We start from the raw sequence: 17,996 nt of genomic DNA, 5'->3' as shown, positions 1-17,996 counted from the left end.
GGCCAGAGGGTGGGCTGGCCAGGCCGGCTTCTCGCAGGAGGGGGAGCAGCACCTTAGGGTCAGTACGGGGTGGGTGGGACCAGGCCTCACCAAGCTCAAAAAGGGCTGCGCTACCCGGCCCCCCACCCCCCCATCACTCCCTCCCGGCCTTGCCCGCCTCACACTTCCCACCACTTCTGGATCCTAGTTGTACTTGGGGGGGCGGGGGAGGGCTTGCTGTCCCCCTCCACTGGGAGGGCCACCCCATTGGGACCTGTCTGTCCTGTTCACTGGTGTATGACCAGCAGGAGAACCATCGATGCCTGGCACAGAGTGGGTGCTCCATAAAGGCTCCTCCAGAGCCCAGGCGCCCCCACTTCACGGATGGGAAACCGGGGCTCCCAGAGCTGACCCTCACCGGGCAGGAAGGGACGGGAGGACGCTGACCCCACCGCCGGGTCCCACGCCCACTGCCCTGGAAGACTGCCGGCCCTGGGCAAGCTGCCCCGTCCCCGCGCCCCGGGCTGCGGTTCCAGAGAGGCTGTTGCATCCTCAGACGGATGAGAGGCGTTGCCCAACAACACCTCCTTCCCCAGTTCCACCCTCCCCTGGGGACATGTGGAAAGAAAACGTCCGCTTTTCCTCCGACAAGAAGGGGAGGCCGGGCCTGGGCCTGCAGAGGCCAGCGGAGGGGTCCCAGGCCCGAGACAAATCTCCAGTATTTGACTGTGACACTCCACTTGGGAGCGAGCGGACAGTGTCCCTGTTTCTAGAAGCGGAAGCCTGGAGAACCTTCTGGGGCGGCGGAGACGCTGAGAAAGGCGTCTCTAGCGTCCGTGATTCTCAGCTAAGCAGGGCCTGGCATGGGCTCTCCCCACTTTCCTCCCACCACCCTGGGGGACGAAGGGCCGCGCTGCCGCCTGGGCAGGGGGCGCACCGTCCGTCTGACCGGCTCAGGAAGCCGCGGGTGGGTTCGGGGCTGAGTCAGCGCCACCCCCGGGCCGGACATCAGCTGAGAGCCTCCTGGGCATTTGCTGGGACCTCGCCAGACAGCACAGGGAGTCAGGTGACACGGTCGAGGCTGGGCTAGCACCACCTCCCAGGCCCTTGGGAGCCCGAGGCCCAGGGGAGGGCACACGGGCACAGGGCACTCCGGCTCTGCGCGGGGATTGGCCGAGGCTGAGCAGGCCACCGCCTGTCCACCACGCCGCCCCCCGCGGGGCCAGGCTCGGGCATGGGGCTGGTTGGGGTCTGGAGGGAGGGGCGAGGCTCTGCGTTCCTGGAAGCGATGGTGTGCAACCTCCCGCCTGGCACGTGGCACCAGGGGCCGGGCCGGGTGCCCAGCCTTTGAAGTCCCCGACCTCCTTCCGTCTCCAGGTTACCCGACCGACCGCACCTGAGCCCGTTTCCTCCTCGCTGGGATGAGAGGAGTCCCCGTCCCCCGTCCCCAAGGCCACGCCTGTCAGCCCTGCCCGAGAAAGCGAGGCCAGGACGGAGGCCAGGACGGAGGCCAGGCGAGGAGCAGGCCTCAGGTCCCAGAGACCAGGGGGGTGTGGGCCGGGAAGCAGCTGATCAAATGGCTGGTGGGGGGCAGGGGTGGAGCCCCTGGGAGCCCCTACTGCCTCTGGGCCTCTAGGAGGCTCACTCCTGGGTGAAGGCTGGGGGAGCCGGGCCTGGGGGAGAGGCCTGGCTGCCAGCTCCTGAGGGGGCACCGCGGGAGCAGCCGCTCTCCCTCCACCTGTAAATAAAGCGCCTGTGAATCTTTCATGGGCTGGAGTTTAAAAATAGATGAGGTGAGGCCTCCGGGCCGATTCCCGGGGCGCTCGGGCTGGGGCCACACGCTCCCCCTGGGCGGCAGGGAGGGGGGGGTGCTCGGGCTGGGGCCACACGCTCCCCCCCACCCGGGCAGCAGGGAGGGGTGTTGGCGGGCAGGCGGCTGGGAGCACGCGGCCCAGCGCAGGGGCCGGGGGAGACCCCCTGGGAGTGCGGTCGCACGGCTGGCTCCCAGGCTGGGCACCGGCCGGTGAGGCCCCAGAGCCTGGCCATCATGGCCCCCAGCTCCTGCTCTGACACTGGCGGGCACCCGGCCTCAGGTGGGTCCTCAGAGACGGCCCCGCCCACCCCCACTGCCAGGAAGGAACAGAGGGGCCCAGGAGGTGGAGAGGCCCCCCCAGGCCCCTGGCCAGCAGGATGGGGGGGAAGGGGGAGACCGAGGTGAGGGCCTGAGCGCCCAGGACCAGACCCAGGGCCCTGCCCAGCCCCCTCCCCGCAGGGGATCTCAGCCCAGCCCTTCTCTCTGGGCCTCAGTTTCCCTATCTGTGCGCAGGGACAGCGGCAGGCTCTCAGGGGCCTGGCGAGGTGAAAGGGACAGGCTGTGTGCGCGGTGCCAGCCGTCAGCAGCTCTGCCCCAGGCTGGCTGCCCTCGGCCACCTCACCCCTGGTCCAGTTGGCGTCCGGACCAGTCAGCTGCCCCAGGGCTCCCCGGCCAGCCCCAGGCGCTGCCGGGCCTCTGCCTGCCCCGCCGCCCCTGGTGTGGGCTGCTGGCCGAGGGGCCTCAGCGGTGCCCGCGCCCTGCTGTCCTGCCCCGCACCACTGGCAGGCGGGGCAGCAAGCCCCAGGGAAGGGGCCGGGCTGGGGTGTCCTCTGCACTCTGAAGGCCGCAGCCTGCCTCTGACCCTGGGGTGGGGAGGCGGGCTCCGGGCTGAACAGCCTCCTCCCCCCCCCCCAATTCACTCGCTGCCCTGGAGAGCTCCGAGCCGCCTGCTGTCCCCACCAGGACTGTGGCCGGGCAGGACGTCCTTTCTCTGGTCACTGCCCATGGTGTCACACCCGGCAAACCCAGTCTGGGGACCCAGACTCGCCAATCTAGGGAGCAATGTCCCCTCTTGGTGAGACGAGGCAGAAGGTGGGAGGCCAGGCGCTGGGCTCTGCAGGGACCGGGCCTGAATCCTGCCCAGCTCTGGCCGAGAGACCCCTCCGGGCTGCCGGCTCCTGGCCACGTGGGAGGAAGGGACTCCGGGAGGCCAGGCCCTCACCGTGGTCACTTCCCAGGTCTCCTTGGCAGCGGGTGTCCTCAGTCCCAGAGCCACACTCCTGGGGGGACCCGGGGGACCCACACAGGCCCTCCCGGGGTCTCCCCTCCTGCTGCAAGCCAGGTGGCGACGTAAGACACATCCAAACCTGAAGACAATTCTAATAAGAGTTTACTTTGGCCCGGCCGGTGTGGCTCAGTGGTTGAGCATCAACCTATGAACCAGGAGGCCATGGTTCGATTCCCGGGCTGCGGGCTCGATCCCCAGCGTGGGGCGTGCAGGAGGGAGCCGATCCATGATTCCCTCGCATCGCTGATGTTTCTTTTTCTTTTTCTTTAGAGCAAAGGTGGAGATTTATTGAAGAACAAGTACAGGCCTCATCATTAATTTTCTCTCTCTCTCCCTTCCTCTCTGAAAGCAATACAGAAAACAAAATAAACATTTTAACAAGGAAGGGCCAGAAGGAAGACGACATGGAGGTGGTGGGATGGCAGGGCAGCGAACAAGGTGCTGCGCTCGGTCGGTTCAGGGTGACACCCCTCTCGGGTGTCTTTCCGGCATCCTCACCGAGGTGCACCAGACGGAACAAGGCCGGGTGGCTCAGTACAGAGGCGGCAGGTCCGGGCGTGGCGCCCTGTGAGCTGGTCCCCAGGAATGTGTGAGCATCACCCGGCGAGGCCGCTTCCCACACAACCTGCCTGTCCGTCCACAACGTGACGAAGACGGGGAGCCTCGTCCGGAGCGGAGCGGGGGCCGAGGGGGAGCCGCTGGGAGCGGGGGGAGCCGGGGACCACCGAGCACTGCACCTGCCCCCGGCCCCCCGGACGGCCCTCTGGCCTTTGACCTTCACCACGCCCTGCACCCCACCACGGAGGTCTGGACAGATGAGTCCCACGTCACGGGGCGTGGGCGAGGGCCGGCAGGTACCACCGTCAGCGCTCACCTGACTCAGCAGGGCAGGTGCGGCCTCCCGGGGACCCATCCGGGCGAATTAGTCACTGAGCTAATGAGCGTGGAACGCGCTGCAGCTTCCGCCGCACCCGGAGGGGCCCCGCTGGCTCACGCTGGCCCCAAGGAGGGCCCCCCACCCAGCAAACACAGCACAGGCCGCGGGGGGGGCGGGGGGGTGCCCGGCCCAGGGAGCACGTTCAGCACAAATACGCCCGAGCAGCTGGGGCGCACTTGTCCTGAGAAATGTCCGTCGTCGTGTGTCCTCTGTGGAGGGTGAACCCCTTGGTTTTGGTCTGCCCCCCTCCCCCCTCCCCCCTCCCCCCACCCTACCCCCTGATTCGGGCCGGCCCTGTGCTCACCCAGGTTCTCTCCACTGTCACCCCACCGGGCTGGGCGGCACTGCCCTCTAGTGGACAGTCCGGGAGGGAGGAAGCAGCTGGCAGTGGAGAAGGATGGGGGGAGGGGCTCCGGTTCCCGGACCTCCCCCTCCCCCGTGGGGTTGGGAGGGGGTCTGGGGTGTGGGGGGAGGAGAAGCAACCACCTGATAATTCACCGGCCTCCACCCCGGCTGCCCTCAGTGAGCACACCGCCCCCTGGACTGCAGGCAGGGCCCGGCTCGGTGCCCCCGGCCGTCCGCCCGGAGGCTCTGCCCAGGCCACTGCGGGTCGAAGTGGCGCTTTCTCCTTCTCTCCATCCCATTTGAGCTTCAGGTGCCCCTCCCTGTCCCCTCAGAGCCGGGAGCAGGGAGCCCAGCCAACAGGTCTCCGGCCCCCCAGGCTCCATGCCGTGGCCCCTGGAGGCTGTGTGGCTCTTTTTTTAATATGTATTTTTTTAGTGTATTTTATTGATTTTTTACAGAGAGGAAGGGAGAGGGATAGAGAGTTAGAAGCATCAATGAGAGAGAAACATGGATCAGCTGCCTCCTGCACGCCTCCTACTGGGGATGTGCCCGCAACCAAGGTACATGCCCTTGACGGGAATCGAACCCGGGACCCTTGAGTCCGCCGGCTGACGCTCTATCCACTGAGCCAAACTGGTCAGGGCTTTTTAAAATATATTTTTATTGATGTCAGAGCGGAAGGGAGGAGGATAGAGAGAGAAACATCAGTGACGAGAGGCAATAATGGATCGCTGCCTCCTGCGTGCCCCCCACTGGGGATCCAGGCCACAACCCGGGCCTGTGCCCTGACCGGGAATCGAACCGTGACCTCCTGGTTCATAGGTCGATGCTCACCCCTGAGCCAGGCCAGGCCCCTGGAGGCTGCTCCCACGGCCCCGCGAGGGGGAAGCCCACATGGGTGCTGCCCGCAGGACCAAGCACAGAACCCCCGCACAGAGCCCAGCCTGGGGGTAGTTGAGGGAGACGCGGCCTCCCGGGGGCTGGGGGTTTGGGGGACACGGGTGCAGGCAGGCCCCCCTCGCCCCCGCCATAGCACCGACCCAGAGGAGCCTGGGGCAGTGCCGGGGAGGGAGCCCCCGCCCGCCTCCCGGCAGGCCTCTGTGGGGCCTCCTCCTCAGGGACCCCCAGCCCCATCCTTTCAGTCCCAGCGTGCACCTGCGCTCTCTGCCTGGGAGCCGTAGCCAAGGCCGCCCGCTGTCGGGACCCCCACCCGCCACCTCCCAGCCCAGGCGGCCCTCTCAGAGGCCTCTGACCTGAGGGCTCACTCAAGCCCCCGCCACGCTGGGCCTCCGCCTTGGACCAGGACCCCACCGCCTCCCCGTCAGCGTCGGGGTCTCCGCTGGACCCCAAGGCCCTGCGGCCACGGCCCAGGGAGTCCGCCTCTGCCTGGGCCCAACTGCTGCTGGAGTCCCCCCCCAGCACGGGGCGCACTCAGACTCACACGCACACGCACACATGCACACCCACGCACACCCACCCACACATGCACATGCGCGCACACACACCCATGCACACACATGCACACCCCACACACATGCGCGCACACACGCACACCACACCCACATGCACACGTGCACACGCGCACCCACATGCACACCCCACACACATGCACACACGCACGCACACATGCACACACACCCACACCCACACGCGCACACACACCCATACATACACATGCACACACACCCAAATGCACACCCCACCCCCAAACACACATGCACACATGCGCACACACCCACACACATACCCACATCCACACAATGACGCACACATGCACACACCCACACACATGGATTCACACACAGAGACACACATGGATTCACACACACAGACTCACACACATGGATTCTCACACACACACACACACACACACACACACACAGACTCACACAAATGCTCACCATGCAGGGCCCAGGCACAGGGTCGGGTTAGGGTCTGTCACAGAAGCTCCTGCCTGCAGGGAACTGGGTGACCTCTGACCTCAGTCTAGAGGTCACCAGGGTGGGGCAGTGGGCTGGGCTGCGTCTGGAAGGGCAGTGTGCCCGGGGCCTGCACATACTTGTGCCCGAGGCTGAGGGTGCCGGGACCCCGGAGTTTACCTGGACGTGTGGCTGCTCAGAAAAGACTAGTTTCCCGCCTTCTTCGCAGCAAGTCAGGTCATGTGACCGAGCGCAGGCCAATGGGGTGTGAGCAGCAGAGGCTGGCGTTTCCAGGTCCTTCTTTGCTTCCCCGCTGCTGGGTGCAGTGTGGGGTGATGCTGGGCGCAGTGTGGGGTGATGCTGGGCGCAGTGTGGGGTGATGCTGGGTGCAGTGTGGGGTGCTGCTGGGGTGCAGCGTGGGGTGATGCTGGGGCGCAGCGTGGGGTGATGCTGGGCGCAGTGTGGGGTGATGCTGGGGCGCAATGTGGGGTGATTATGGGGCGCAGTGTGCGGTGATGCTGGGCGCAGTGTGGGGTGATGCTGGGGCTCAGTGTGGGGTGATGCTGGGCACAGTGTGGGGTGACCTGGGGCGCAGTGTGGGGTGACCTGGGGTGCAGTGTGGGGTAACCTGGGGCGCAGGGCTGTGCGCAGGGCCCGGGCGGCCAGGTGGAAGGACTGCGCGTTCCCACAGTTTCGGAGGCTCACACAGCTGCACGAAGGAGAAACCCCGCTTCTCCCATCAGCCCCTCGTTTGGGGTCCCGTGACGAAACCTGTCCTATTTCCACGGACTCCTGGGCTGCAGTGAGGGGGACAGTCTGCCCACGGGCTGTCCTCCCAGAACCCTGGGATGTGGGTAGAGAGGGCCCGGCCCGGCGTTGACCCGGCTCCTGCGAGCTGACTGCCTGGGACTGTGAGCGCCTCTCGGGCCGTGGGCTGCACCCGCGCCTCCCGCCGCCCCGGGCGCCGTCTCCCGGCCCCTGAGGCTAAGCGGTGGTCTGGTGCCTCTTTGGTTGCAAAGCCTCCCCATCATGGGCTGGGGCCAAGCCGTAGGGCCCGCCTCACCCCCCACTGCCCACAGGTCCTGGGCTAATTTCTGACTCTCCCTCCTGAGCTGGGCCAGGCCTCCTGCAGTCGTCCCCCCCCTTTCCTTCCTCACCTCCCAGCCCCAGGCCCCCCAACCCCAGGCCTTTCCCCCCTCCCAGCCCCTCCCCCCCAGCCCCAGGCCTTCACCCCCCTCCCGGCCCCAGGCCTTCCCCGTGGCGAGCCAGCACGGCCAGGGCATGCTCAGCCTCAGGGCGCCTGATGTGCGGCGCCAGCTCAGCCCGGTTCAGTGACCCTGAGAGGGGCGGTGAAGGATGGAGGAAAGACAGACAAGAGAAGAAAGCTGGGTCTGGGTGGGACGCTGCTCCCTGATGGAGAGACAGCACCAGGGACCACAAGCCGTGTCTTTATTTTATGTCACGAGGCAAAGTAAGGGCGTGACCAAGATGTTTACAACATTCTCGGGGGTTTCGATCCTCCTCAGTCACATGCACCTGAACTCTATCAAGCCCACATCACTCAGGCACACGGGGCCACGTGTTCGGACCACAGGTTCAAGCCCACAACTACAGCTGTTGGCTATCACTGTGCTGGGAGGGCCCTGCCCTCCACGCTGGGACTTGCACGTGGCCATGAGAGGACTGTGCCCTCTCATCAGTCCGAGGCTTGAACCTGTCCAAACCCTGTAGCCGCTCTCCACATTCCCCCCTCCCGGTCCCAGGCCTCCCCCCCCACCCCTACCCCCCCCCCCCCCGCCCCAGGCACATTACCATCAGCTGCCTCACCCTCAAGCTCCCAGGCCTTCCATAACTTGTTTCCGAAGCCCATTTCTTCTAGGAATTACTTTTCCTACCTCTGTGATCTACACCCCTCTCCCCCAATAAGACAGGAAAAAAAAAGATATCTGACAGCCCACCCCCTCCTCCTGGTCCCCACGGCGCGCGGTCGGGCAGCTTGCCCCCGAATGTGGCTGCCCAGAGAGGGGGCCTCTGTCGGGGGGGGGGGCTGTCTGGAGGGACGCTGTCCAGATTTTTTGGATGTTCCAGATCCCCCCACCCCGCCCCCCTGAGAAAGGCCCTTCTTCCCCCTGGAGCCCTGTGGCTTCTCCTGTGGGACCAGTGTGGCCTTGGACCTGAGGACAGCGCCTCGGTGGAGGACGGGGTGTCCAAGCGTGGGCCATGTGATTCAAGGTGTGGGGGTCGCGGGCCTCAGTCAGAAAACCTTTGTGACCGGGTTAGGCCAAGCCTTCTTCGATCTGTCACACACACAAACTCACACACACACACACACACACACACACACACACAGGACATGAGTGCAGGACCCACGAAAGGAACGCCCTGTGCTCCAGGAGGCCCGGGGAGGAGCCCGCGGGCGGCTCAGTGGGCGGGCGTCGTCCCTGCCCCTTTCCGGCTGATTCCAGGGCTTGGTTCCCGCCGGGGGCGCAGGCGGGGGTGGCCGGCTCCATCCCCAGTGAGGGGCGAGCGGAGGCAGCGGATCCATGGTTCTCTCTTCATGGATGTTTCTCTCTCTCCCTCTCCCTTCCTCTCTGAGATCAATAAAGAGAAAACGGAAGAGACAGCCCAGAGGCCTGGAGAAAACCTTCCCGGTCCCCTGTGGGGTGTGGACTCGCATCAGGAGACAGAAAGCACCTCGCAGCTCAGCTCGAGAGCCAGGAGCCAGCGCCGAGGAGAGGAGGGAGGGCACCCTTTGCCCCAGAGGCGCACAGGCCGCCCCTCCGCAGCCCGGGGAAGGCCAGGGCAGGAGGCGGGGACGGGCCTGGGGGACACGCTGGACTCAGGGCCGATCGCACCCAGGACCCGGGCTCCCCGCCGCGGAGGGACAGGGCTCGGCTGCGCCTCTGGAACCAGTGGCACCCCCCAGGGTGAGGGGCTGGCCGCCCAGCGTCGGTGCCCAGGTGCCCAGGCCGCGGGGCAGGGCAGGGGCGGGCTGCTCAGGGCTCTGCCCAGGCGCCTCCGGTGCGAGCGCCCACGGCTGCGCGGGGAACGGTGCGGGGACTTGTCCTCTAAGACACGGAGGCAGCCCCACTCGGGACCTGTCCCCACAGCGCCGGGCTCCCCGCCCCCCCCCCCCCCCGACCCGCCGAAGGGCCTGAAGGAGGCCGGGCTCACCCGCCCTCGGCCGGCGCGGCGCCGCCCCGCCCCCGGGTGTGCGGGAGGCTCCGGGCTGGGGGCGCGCGGCGGGGGTGCGGCACCTCCACCCGGACCGGCTCCCCGCTGCGGCGCCCGCCCGCCTCTCCGTCCCCGTTCCTCCCCCCGCCCCTGAGCATCCCCTCCCCCGCCCTCCTGTCCCCGCCCCCCCCTCCCCCGCTCTGCCGCCGCCTCCTGCCCCCTCCCCCTCCCCCCGCGTCCCCGAGCAGCGCCCCCCGCCCCCGTCTCCGCGGAGGAGCGCGCCCTCGCGAGAAGGCGGCGGGAGAGCGCGCGGCGGCAGGAGCGCGGCCGTTGCGGACCGGCCCGCGGGGCAGCGGGGGAGCCGAGCCCGGGCGCCCACCATGCGGCGGCTGCGGCGCCTGGCGCACCTGGTGCTCCTCCGCCCCTTCGCCCGGGGCCCGCAGGTAGGCGCCCCGCCCGCCCCCGCCCCCCGCCCCCCGCCCCCCGCCTCGGTGCTGGGCGGAGGCCGGCGCGTGGGGTCCAGCGGGCGCGGGGGGCAGCGGGGGGGAGCGGGGTCGGGTTCAGGACGCCGGGTGCGTGGCCGCCGGGGGCCGGGGCCGGGCGGCGGGGGGCCGAGCCGCGTGGTGGGGCCGCAGGACCCGCTCCCCGAAGCCCAGAACCGCTCCTCTGTCCGCCACCGAAAGACAAGGCTCGCTCTGCAGCGGGAACTCGGGGCGCAGGAACGCCCCAAGAGGGACCTCCCCCACCTCCCCCAGGCACCCCGCGGGCGTTTAGGGGGCGCCTGACCCCGGGTTGACCTTGCCAAGGCCTGTCCTCGCCAGGCCCTCCGTCTGCAGGGAGCCCGGTGCCTTGGGCGCTGGCTGCGGGGTGGGGTGGGGGGGGCGTCGCCTCCGCGGGGGGGTGGGGGGGGCGGCCCGAGCCAGGCCCGAGGCGGAGCCGAGCGCTCCAGGCGCGTCTGTGACCCAGGCCTGCAGGTCGGCCGGGTCCGAGCCTTTGGGTCCCAGCATGAGGCTGCCCTGGGGTGGCCTCCTTGGCCCAGGGCCCCCCTGAGCTGCTCCACTCCGGGGAGACTGGGAGCCCCGGGCCATGTGGGTGACGTGTCTGCCAGACGCCCTGTGCCCGCCAGGGCCCGTGGGGAGGCCCCCCCATGCTCTGGTCCCAGCCCTGATGGAAGGGGCGGCCCAGGCCTGCAGAGTGGGTGGGGCACAGCGGCTGCAGCGGGAGGAACCCAGGGGCCCCCTGGTCTGAGCCCCGCTCCGCCGCCCTCAGTGTCAGTGAAACCCCGCCCAGGTGGGCGGTGCGTGTGGGGAGCCACCTGTGGGCGCAGTCATGGTGCTGGCCTGTCCCCCAGCACCCAGCACCCCCCCCCCTCCCGTGGCTCCTGCACAGGAGGGAGGCCTGCCCCGCCCAGGGCTCCCTCGGGGCAGGAGGAGGGGGTCGGGCTGGTCCTGGCGGAAGTGCCCACGGGAGATGAGGACCTGGGGTTCAGCCCTAGTTGGCCAGAGGGGTCAGCGCCCTGGAGGGACCTGGCGCCTGGAGGGCTGGGGTGGGGAGAGGGCTGTACTGGGCCCTGCAGGCTCCTGCAATGGCTCTGTGACGCCTGGTCGCCCCCCACCCCACCCCCACCCGCGGGTCCAGCCTGCCCTCCTGCCCCCCAGGACCCCGGTGCTGAAAGCCCACCCAGGCCCCGCCCAGTGGGAAGTACCCCGTTGGCCACAACACCCCCAGCTGCTCGCCCCCCCCCCCCTCGCTTTCCTGTTTTTCCTTGTGAACAAATCAGACGGAAACAGGCCCGTGGCAGGGACAAGTGGCCTCAGGCCCAACCTCCTCACCGGCTCCCGGCCCCCCCCCCCCCTGCTCCTCAGTGGCCCCCGAGGCCCAGGCTGCAGGGTTGGGGGGCGTGGCCAGTGCTGGCCATGGTGCCTCCTCTGAGGACAGGCTGGCTATCGATGATGCTTCTCTCTCATCATTTTTCATCTCTCTATCCTTCTCCCTTCCTCTCTCTAAAAATCAATGGAAACATATTTTTAAAAAGAGAAAAGAAAAGAAAAACATCCGTAGGCGGCCTCCTGCACGCCCCCTACTGGGAATGTGCCCACAACCCAGGCTGTGCCCCATCGGGAATCGAACCAGTGACCTGGTTCACGGGTCGGTGCTCAGCCACAGCCACTCCGGCCAGGCTGTGCCCGGTGTCCTCCGCGGAGCGTCAGGCCTGCAGGGTCTATCGCGGCGGGCGGGCGGGCGGGCGGGCGGGCGTCAGGACCCCTCCTTCCTGAGGCGGTGAGACTCCCGCCTGGAGCGGCCCGGGAGTCCGGTCTCCGGTCAGTGGCCCTGGGCTGTGCCCCCTTTGGCTGCCGGGAGTGTGGGTGTGTGAGGCCCGGGCTCCAAGGCCGACTGTGCGGCCGGGGCCCTGCCCTCTGCCCCCGAGGCCTCCGAGGCCCAGCGGGAACTCTCCCCCGCTGGAGGCCGTTGCCTGCCCGGCGTTCTCCGCCCACTCTCATCAGAGGTCACTACGAAATGAGGGCAAGACAGGAGGGAGATGTGTAAGACATCTTTATTCGGCAGAGTACAGAGCTGACTCCCCTCTGACCCCCGTTTTGAAACTGGTTTTCTACCTGCCCCGTGTGTTTATTTAAAATGTATTTTTATTGCCTGGCCGGGTGGCTCAGTGGTTGAACGTCGACCTGTGAACCTGGAGGTCACGGTTCGATTTCGGGTCAGGGCACAGGCCCAGGGTGCTGGTTCGATCCCCAGTGGGGGGCATGCAGGAGGCAGTGGATCAGTGATTCTCATCATTGGTGTTTCCATCTCTCCCTCTCCCTCCCTGCCTCCTGCACGCCCCCTACTGGGGATCGAGCCCGCACCCGGGCATGTCCGACCCGAAATCGAACCGTGACCTCCAGGTTCACAGGTGGACATTCAACCACTGAGCCATGCTGGCTGGGCTGCCCATGTATTTACAGTCACAGCCTGGGCACCTGCCCCTACCTCCGAGTGTGTGAGCCGAGGGGTGGGAAGGTGGGGGAGGCCCCCGGGCGTCCCTGGGCTGCGCAGTGCTGGTGCTGGGGCAGGGAGGCCCACGGAAGGCTGGGGTCTGAGAGGGGGTGACACCCCCAAATGTGGTGCTTCCCCCGTGTTCCCTCCCTCAGCAGGGCCGGCTCCCGGGCCTCAGGGTCAAGTACGTCTTTCTGGTCTGGCTGGGCGTCTTTGCGGGCAGCTGGCTGGCGTACGTGAACTACTCGTCCTACACGGAACTCTGCCGCGGGCACGTGTGCCAGGCGGTCATCGTAAGTGTCCCCGTGGGCTGGGCGTGGGCTCCGTCCCTCCCCGTGCGGCCTGGGCGGGCCAGGCAGGGACCCGCCGTCCTCTGAGGCCCTGAAGTGGGTTTAGGAGGGACCCTCCGGCTGGCGGAGGAGGAGATGGGGTGGTGGGAGGAGGGCAGGGCTGGGGGCGCCCTGCAGGCACCCAGGGGGCACGGCTGGTGCCAGGGATGGACAGATGGGTGGACTCCAGAGGTTTGGGAGGGAGACAGGAACGGGCAGATGTTGGTGACCTTGAGGGCCCCCAGCCGCCTCAGAGGCTCCGCAGCTGGTCCAGGCCACACCCGGAGGGCAGGCCCCGGGCTCAAGGATGGGGTGCTGCCCTCCGAGTCCCCAGTGCGGCCCAGACTGCAGACGGGAAACGGGCCTCGAGGACACACCGCCCACCGCAGCCTCCGTGCCCGCCCCGCCCGCCCTGGCGGCGCCTCTCCGAGCAGCCTGCCGCCCACGGTTCCTGGTGGCCACCCTGGGGTTTGCTGCAGAGCAGACCCCTTGGGGTGGGGGCCTCCCTCCTGGGGGTGGAGGGTGTGGTTTTGGATTTTCTGTTTTCCCTTCCCCGTCGGGGCTGCCACAGCCGACGCCGCCCTCACATGGAGCCCAGGCCTCAGCCTGGTTTTGACCCGTCCTCCCTCCTCCCTGCATGGGTGGCGCTGTGCTCCCTTGCCTCTGCCTCCTCCGGGCCTGGCTGGCCAGGCCTGGGCTCCATGGCATCCGAGGGCACCTCAGAATCCACTCCAGTCCCTGCAGAGGGAAGGGCCGGCTCGGCTCCCTCACCCCCGCCCTGTTCCTGCCCAGCAGCTACTCTGGAGCCGACAGGATGGCTGCTGAGAGCTCCCCGCTGTGCCTCTGGCTGATGCGTGGTGGGGGTTGGAGGGGCTGCAGGGGACAGACAGTCCAGAGAGGCGCTGGGGGAGCCTGCCTGCCTCAGGAGGGGAGGCAGCCGGACCGCATCACCTACCCAGCTGGCACGTGCCCGCCGGCTGTGGGCTCTAACCGGGCACCTGGGTAGCGGTGAGGGTGCGTGTCTGTCCCGGCCTGGCTGCCCCCTCAGCAACTGAGCCAGGAGAAGCCGGTGTCTCGGGGACCGAGGGATGGTGCAGGGACAGTCGGAGAGCTCAGTGCGGAGAGCGCAGTGAGCTGGGCAGGCGCCAGCGTTGGGGCCCTCCGAGGAGTGTGTGGCCCAGGAGCCAGGGGCCCTGGCAGACGTGATGAGGGCTTCGGCCACCGCCCAGGGGTACAGCATGTAAAGGGGGGGCGCGGGGCGGCCAGCGTTGGAGCCCCTGAGCCCCGTCTCCCAGGCCACTTCCCGGCGTGTCCTCCTCCTAGTGTGACCAGTACCACAAGGGCATCATCTCGGGCTCCCTGTGCCAGGACCTGTGCCAGCTGCACAAGGTGGAGTGGCGGACCTGCCTGTCCTCTGTGCCCAGCCAGCAGGTGAGCCCGGGGCAGCCAGGCAGGGCCGGGCCGGGAGGCCGCCCCCGCGGGCTGGGGGCCTGGCTCAGAGGCCTGGGTGCAGCGGGAGGGAGACTTCTACATGGGGACCCCTGCGCCCACCCAGGTGTACAGCGGGCTCTGGCAGGGCAAGGAGGTGACCATCAAGTGCGGCATCGAGGAGAGCCGGAGCGCCCAGGAGGCGGCGGAGGCGGCGCCCCGGCGGGAGCTGGTGCTGTTTGACAAGCCCACGCGGGGCACCTCCATCCAAGAGTTCCGGGAGATGACCCTCAGCTTCCTCAAGGTCAGCGGCTCTCGGGGGGCTGCGTCCAGTCCATGCTCAGGGGCGTGTGCACAGAGCGGGAGGCAGGCCTGGTGGGGCCTTCCGGGGGTCAGGCTTCTGGCTGGGCCCCAGCTCCAAGCATCAGGCTCGCCCACGAGGCAGGGAGCACCCTGCTCCCGGGGTGTCGGTAGGGAGAGCAGGGCTAGCTGGGTGTGCACGGGAGGTGGGGTGAGGGCAGAAGAGAAGCGACTGGCCCTGCCCAGCAGGCTCTCACCTCCGTGCTGAGGTGCCCACCCCCAAGCCCCTGAGCCCTGGTGGAGACACGGGGACACAGTCCTCAGAGCAGCTCCAAGAGATGCTGGTGGGTGGGCAGTCAGGGTGGGCTTCCAGGAGGTGGCAGTTGGAGGCTGGGCTCCTCCTCTAAGCTGTTGGATGTGCTGGGTCCTGGGTGCAGCCCACCCGGCCAGCACCAGGGCACCTGAGGGCCTGACACCCACACCAAGGCCGGCGCCCTGCCACCTTAGCCATACCCTGGCTCTGAACCACTGTCCCCCCTTTCGTTTGGCCCCAAACTTCAGGCAAACCTGGGAGACCTGCCCTCGCTGCCCGCGCTGGTGGGGCAGGTCCTGCTCCTGGCCGACTTCAACCAGGACAGCCGGGTGTCGCTGGCCGAGGCCAAGTCGGTGTGGGCCCTGCTGCAGCGCAACGAGTTCCTGCTGCTGCTGTCGCTGCAGGACAAGGAGCACGCGGCCCGGCTGCTGGGCTTCTGCGGGGACCTGTACGTCACCGAGGGCGTCCCGCCCGGCTCCTGGCACGGGGCGGCGCCCCTGCTGCGCCCGCTGCTGCCCCCCGCCCTGCACCAGGCCCTGCAGCAGTGGCTGGGGCCCCCGTGGCCCTGGCGCGCCAAGGTGGCCATCGGCCTGCTGGAGTTCGTGGAGGAGCTGTTCCACGGCGCCTACGGGACCTTCTACATGTGCGAGACCACGCTGGCCAACGTGGGCTACACGGCCACGTACGACTTCCGGATGGCTGACCTGCAGCAGGTGGCGCCCGAGGCCGCCGTGCGCCGCTTCCTGCGCGGCCGCCGCTGCGAGCACAGCACCGACTGCACCTACGGGCGCGACTGCAGGGCCCCCTGCGACCAGCTCCTGCGGCAGTGCAAGGGCGACCTCCTGCAGCCCAACCTGGCCAAGGTGTGCGAGCTGCTGCGGGACTACCTGCTGCCCGGCGCCCCCCGCGAGCTGCGCGCGGAGCTGGGCCGGCAGCTGCGCACCTGCACCACGCTCAGCGGGCTGGCCAGCCAGGTGGAGGCGCACCACTCGCTGGTGCTCAGCCACCTCAAGACGCTGCTCTGGAAGACCATCTCCAACACCAAGTACTCCTGACGGCCGGCCGCCCGCCCGCCGGGCTCCCGCCGGGACTGCCGGACAGGACTGCCCGTCCCCCGCCCGGCCCTTCAGCCGCCCTGGCCCCGAGCCTCCTCCCGCCTCGCCTGTCACGGGCGAAGGCGAGGCTGCAGGGGCTGGGCCGGGCTGTCGTGTCCAGCCCAGGGGTCCTGTGACCAGGGGCCCCCTCACCGTCCCGCCCTTCCCCAGGGTCCAGCAACCCAGATGGAAGGACTGTTGAGCAGGAAGGATGGACCTGGAACCTACCAAGGGCTGGCCAAGGCGACCCGCCCAGGCTGAGTTGGGTTTTGTTACTTTCAAGATCATCGGATGTAAATAAATAGCTTTTCTGTGAGTGCTGTTCCCCTCACTGTGCCCTGGACCAGGCCCCCTGCTGCCCAGACCACCTCTGGCCGCCTGGGCCTGCCCTCGCCTCCTGCACAGAGCACTCCAGGTCAGGGTCAAGGCTACCGGAGGCTTCAGGGGCCGAGTCTGCCTGGCCCCACTCCTAGAGCCAGCCCTGGGTAGTTATCTGGGATGAGGGGGTGATAGGATGCTGGAGGCGGACCTTCCTGATTGGTCCAGCCCCCACCTGAATGGGGCCCGGGCCCAGCTAATACCCGTGTTCCTAGCGCTCACCCTCCCGGCTCATCCTCAGACATCGGTGTAACGGTTGCCCGCGGATCCCCGTTGGGGTGGAGTCCACGTGTAGGACTGCGCTCTGGGCAGTTAGAGGCTCCGCTCACCTTAAACCAGCGGTTCTCAACCTGTGGGTCCCCACCCCTTTGGCGGTCAAACGACCCTTTCACAGGGGTCGCCTAAGACCGTCCTGCATCTCAGATATTTACATGATGATTCATAACAGTAACCACATTACAGTGATGAAGTAGCAACGAAAATAATTGTATGGTTGGGTCACAGGGTGAGGAGCTGTATTTAAAGGGCCAGAAGGTGGAGAACCACTGCCTTAATGTGTGGGGCCACTTAGATGTGGAGTTTTAAAAGTGTTAATACATGTTTATTGATTTCAGAGAGGGAGATCGAAACCAGTGAGAATCATTGATCTCCCCAGCTGGGGATCAAGCCTGCAGCCCCGGCATGTGTCCCGAGTGGGACTTTGACCCTGGCCTCTTGGTTCGTAGGGACGCGCAGCCACTGAGCCACTGGCAGGGCTAGCTGTGGATTTCCCTCAATAGGCTGTATTGGAAATTGTGATTTTGCAACTTTTCTAAGAAAACAGCCAAACCACAGCCTGGAGCCGTGGTTGGCACACTGTGGCTCGCGAGCCACATGTGGCTCTTTGGCCCCTTGAGTGTGGCTCTTCCACAAAATACCACGTGCGGGTGCGCGTACGGCCCAGGCGCATTAGTCGGTTTTTGGCCTGGGAGGGTCTGTTTTGAAGAAGTGCTGTGGATATTTGGCGCTGTTGACTGAGTTTGCCGACCACTGGCCTAGAGGTATGAAAAAACCCAGAAAAAGGTGTCCCGAGTGCCTGAAAAGTTACTCTATTTGGAAGTGACCTCTTGTGCATCCGTTATGTTTAGGGTGAGAACGTAACCCCAGCGACACGGGGACCCCTGGTGACACCAGGATGCTGGAGGTGCCCCCTCAGAGCAGAGCAGCCAGGCCGGCACAAGGACAAGTGGGCCTGCTGGACATGTGCCCAGGGAAGTGTGTGCACCCGCGGGTGCTCCTGGTGAAAGACCCTCTACCCCAAGCAGCTCGGGCAGGGTCACTACAGTGAGCCCCTCCCAGACTCCACTGGGGTCAGAGGAAGGCTGCTCGCCCGGCCAGGTTCCCAACACAGCGGTGTCTCCACCCCGTGTCAGGCCAGGAAGCGGCAGAGGACTGGGCAGGAGGGGACAGGCTTTGAGCAGGACCCCCAGCTGCCCGTCCGGGGCCGTACAGGAGGCGAGAACCTTCCCCGGGCAGCCCTGTTGATGCTTTGGTGCCTGAAGTCTGGAGGACCCGGCCTGAGGGTCAGTCCCTCAGGCGCCGACACTGCAGTGCCCTGGCCACCCGGAACCCGTGAGCAGCCTGGCCGCCGACTTGCCCCTCTGGACCCCGCAAGGCTCCCTGGATGCTGAAGGGGCAGCGGCCACAGGCTCCTGTGTGAAGCTCA

At 67.4% G+C, this 17,996-nt stretch overlaps 1 protein-coding gene across 2 annotated transcripts; it reads left to right on the top strand.

Annotated features, from left to right (window-relative positions):
* Positions 1–9,672: 9,672 nt before the first annotated feature.
* On the top strand, positions 9,673–16,229 carry DIPK1B (divergent protein kinase domain 1B). 2 transcript variants are annotated; one of them, XM_059658498.1, is made up of 5 exons: positions 9,673–9,898; positions 12,608–12,742; positions 14,102–14,209; positions 14,334–14,510; positions 15,068–16,229. In XM_059658498.1, the coding sequence occupies exons 1-5, from the start codon at positions 9,836–9,838 to the stop codon at positions 15,872–15,874; spliced, it is 1,290 nt and encodes a 429-aa protein (XP_059514481.1). In that variant the 5' UTR covers positions 9,673–9,835; the 3' UTR covers positions 15,875–16,229. The 2 variants fall into 2 exon arrangements, with proteins under 2 accessions (XP_059514481.1, XP_059514480.1); XM_059658497.1 differs by having other exon boundaries at positions 12,605–12,742.
* The last annotated feature ends 1,767 nt before the right edge of the window (positions 16,230–17,996 follow it).

The sequence above is a fragment of the Myotis daubentonii genome, chromosome 11, assembly GCF_963259705.1.
Source record: "Myotis daubentonii chromosome 11, mMyoDau2.1, whole genome shotgun sequence".
Classification (NCBI taxonomy): domain Eukaryota; kingdom Metazoa; phylum Chordata; class Mammalia; order Chiroptera; family Vespertilionidae; genus Myotis; species Myotis daubentonii.
The sequence above is the reverse complement of the archived record's forward strand: the minus strand, read 5'-3'. Positions and strand labels throughout refer to the sequence as shown.

Bases quoted from the DNA above. Each gene is read 5' to 3' on its own strand.
- DIPK1B (XM_059658497.1), top strand. From the start codon at position 9,836: ATGCGGCGGCTGCGGCGCCTGGCGCACCTGGTGCTCCTCCGCCCCTTC. The intron at 12,743-14,101 runs GTAAGTGTCCCC...TCCTCCTCCTAG, and splicing joins ACGTGTGCCAGGCGGTCATC to TGTGACCAGTACCACAAGGG. The intron at 14,210-14,333 runs GTGAGCCCGGGG...GCGCCCACCCAG, and splicing joins CCTCTGTGCCCAGCCAGCAG to GTGTACAGCGGGCTCTGGCA.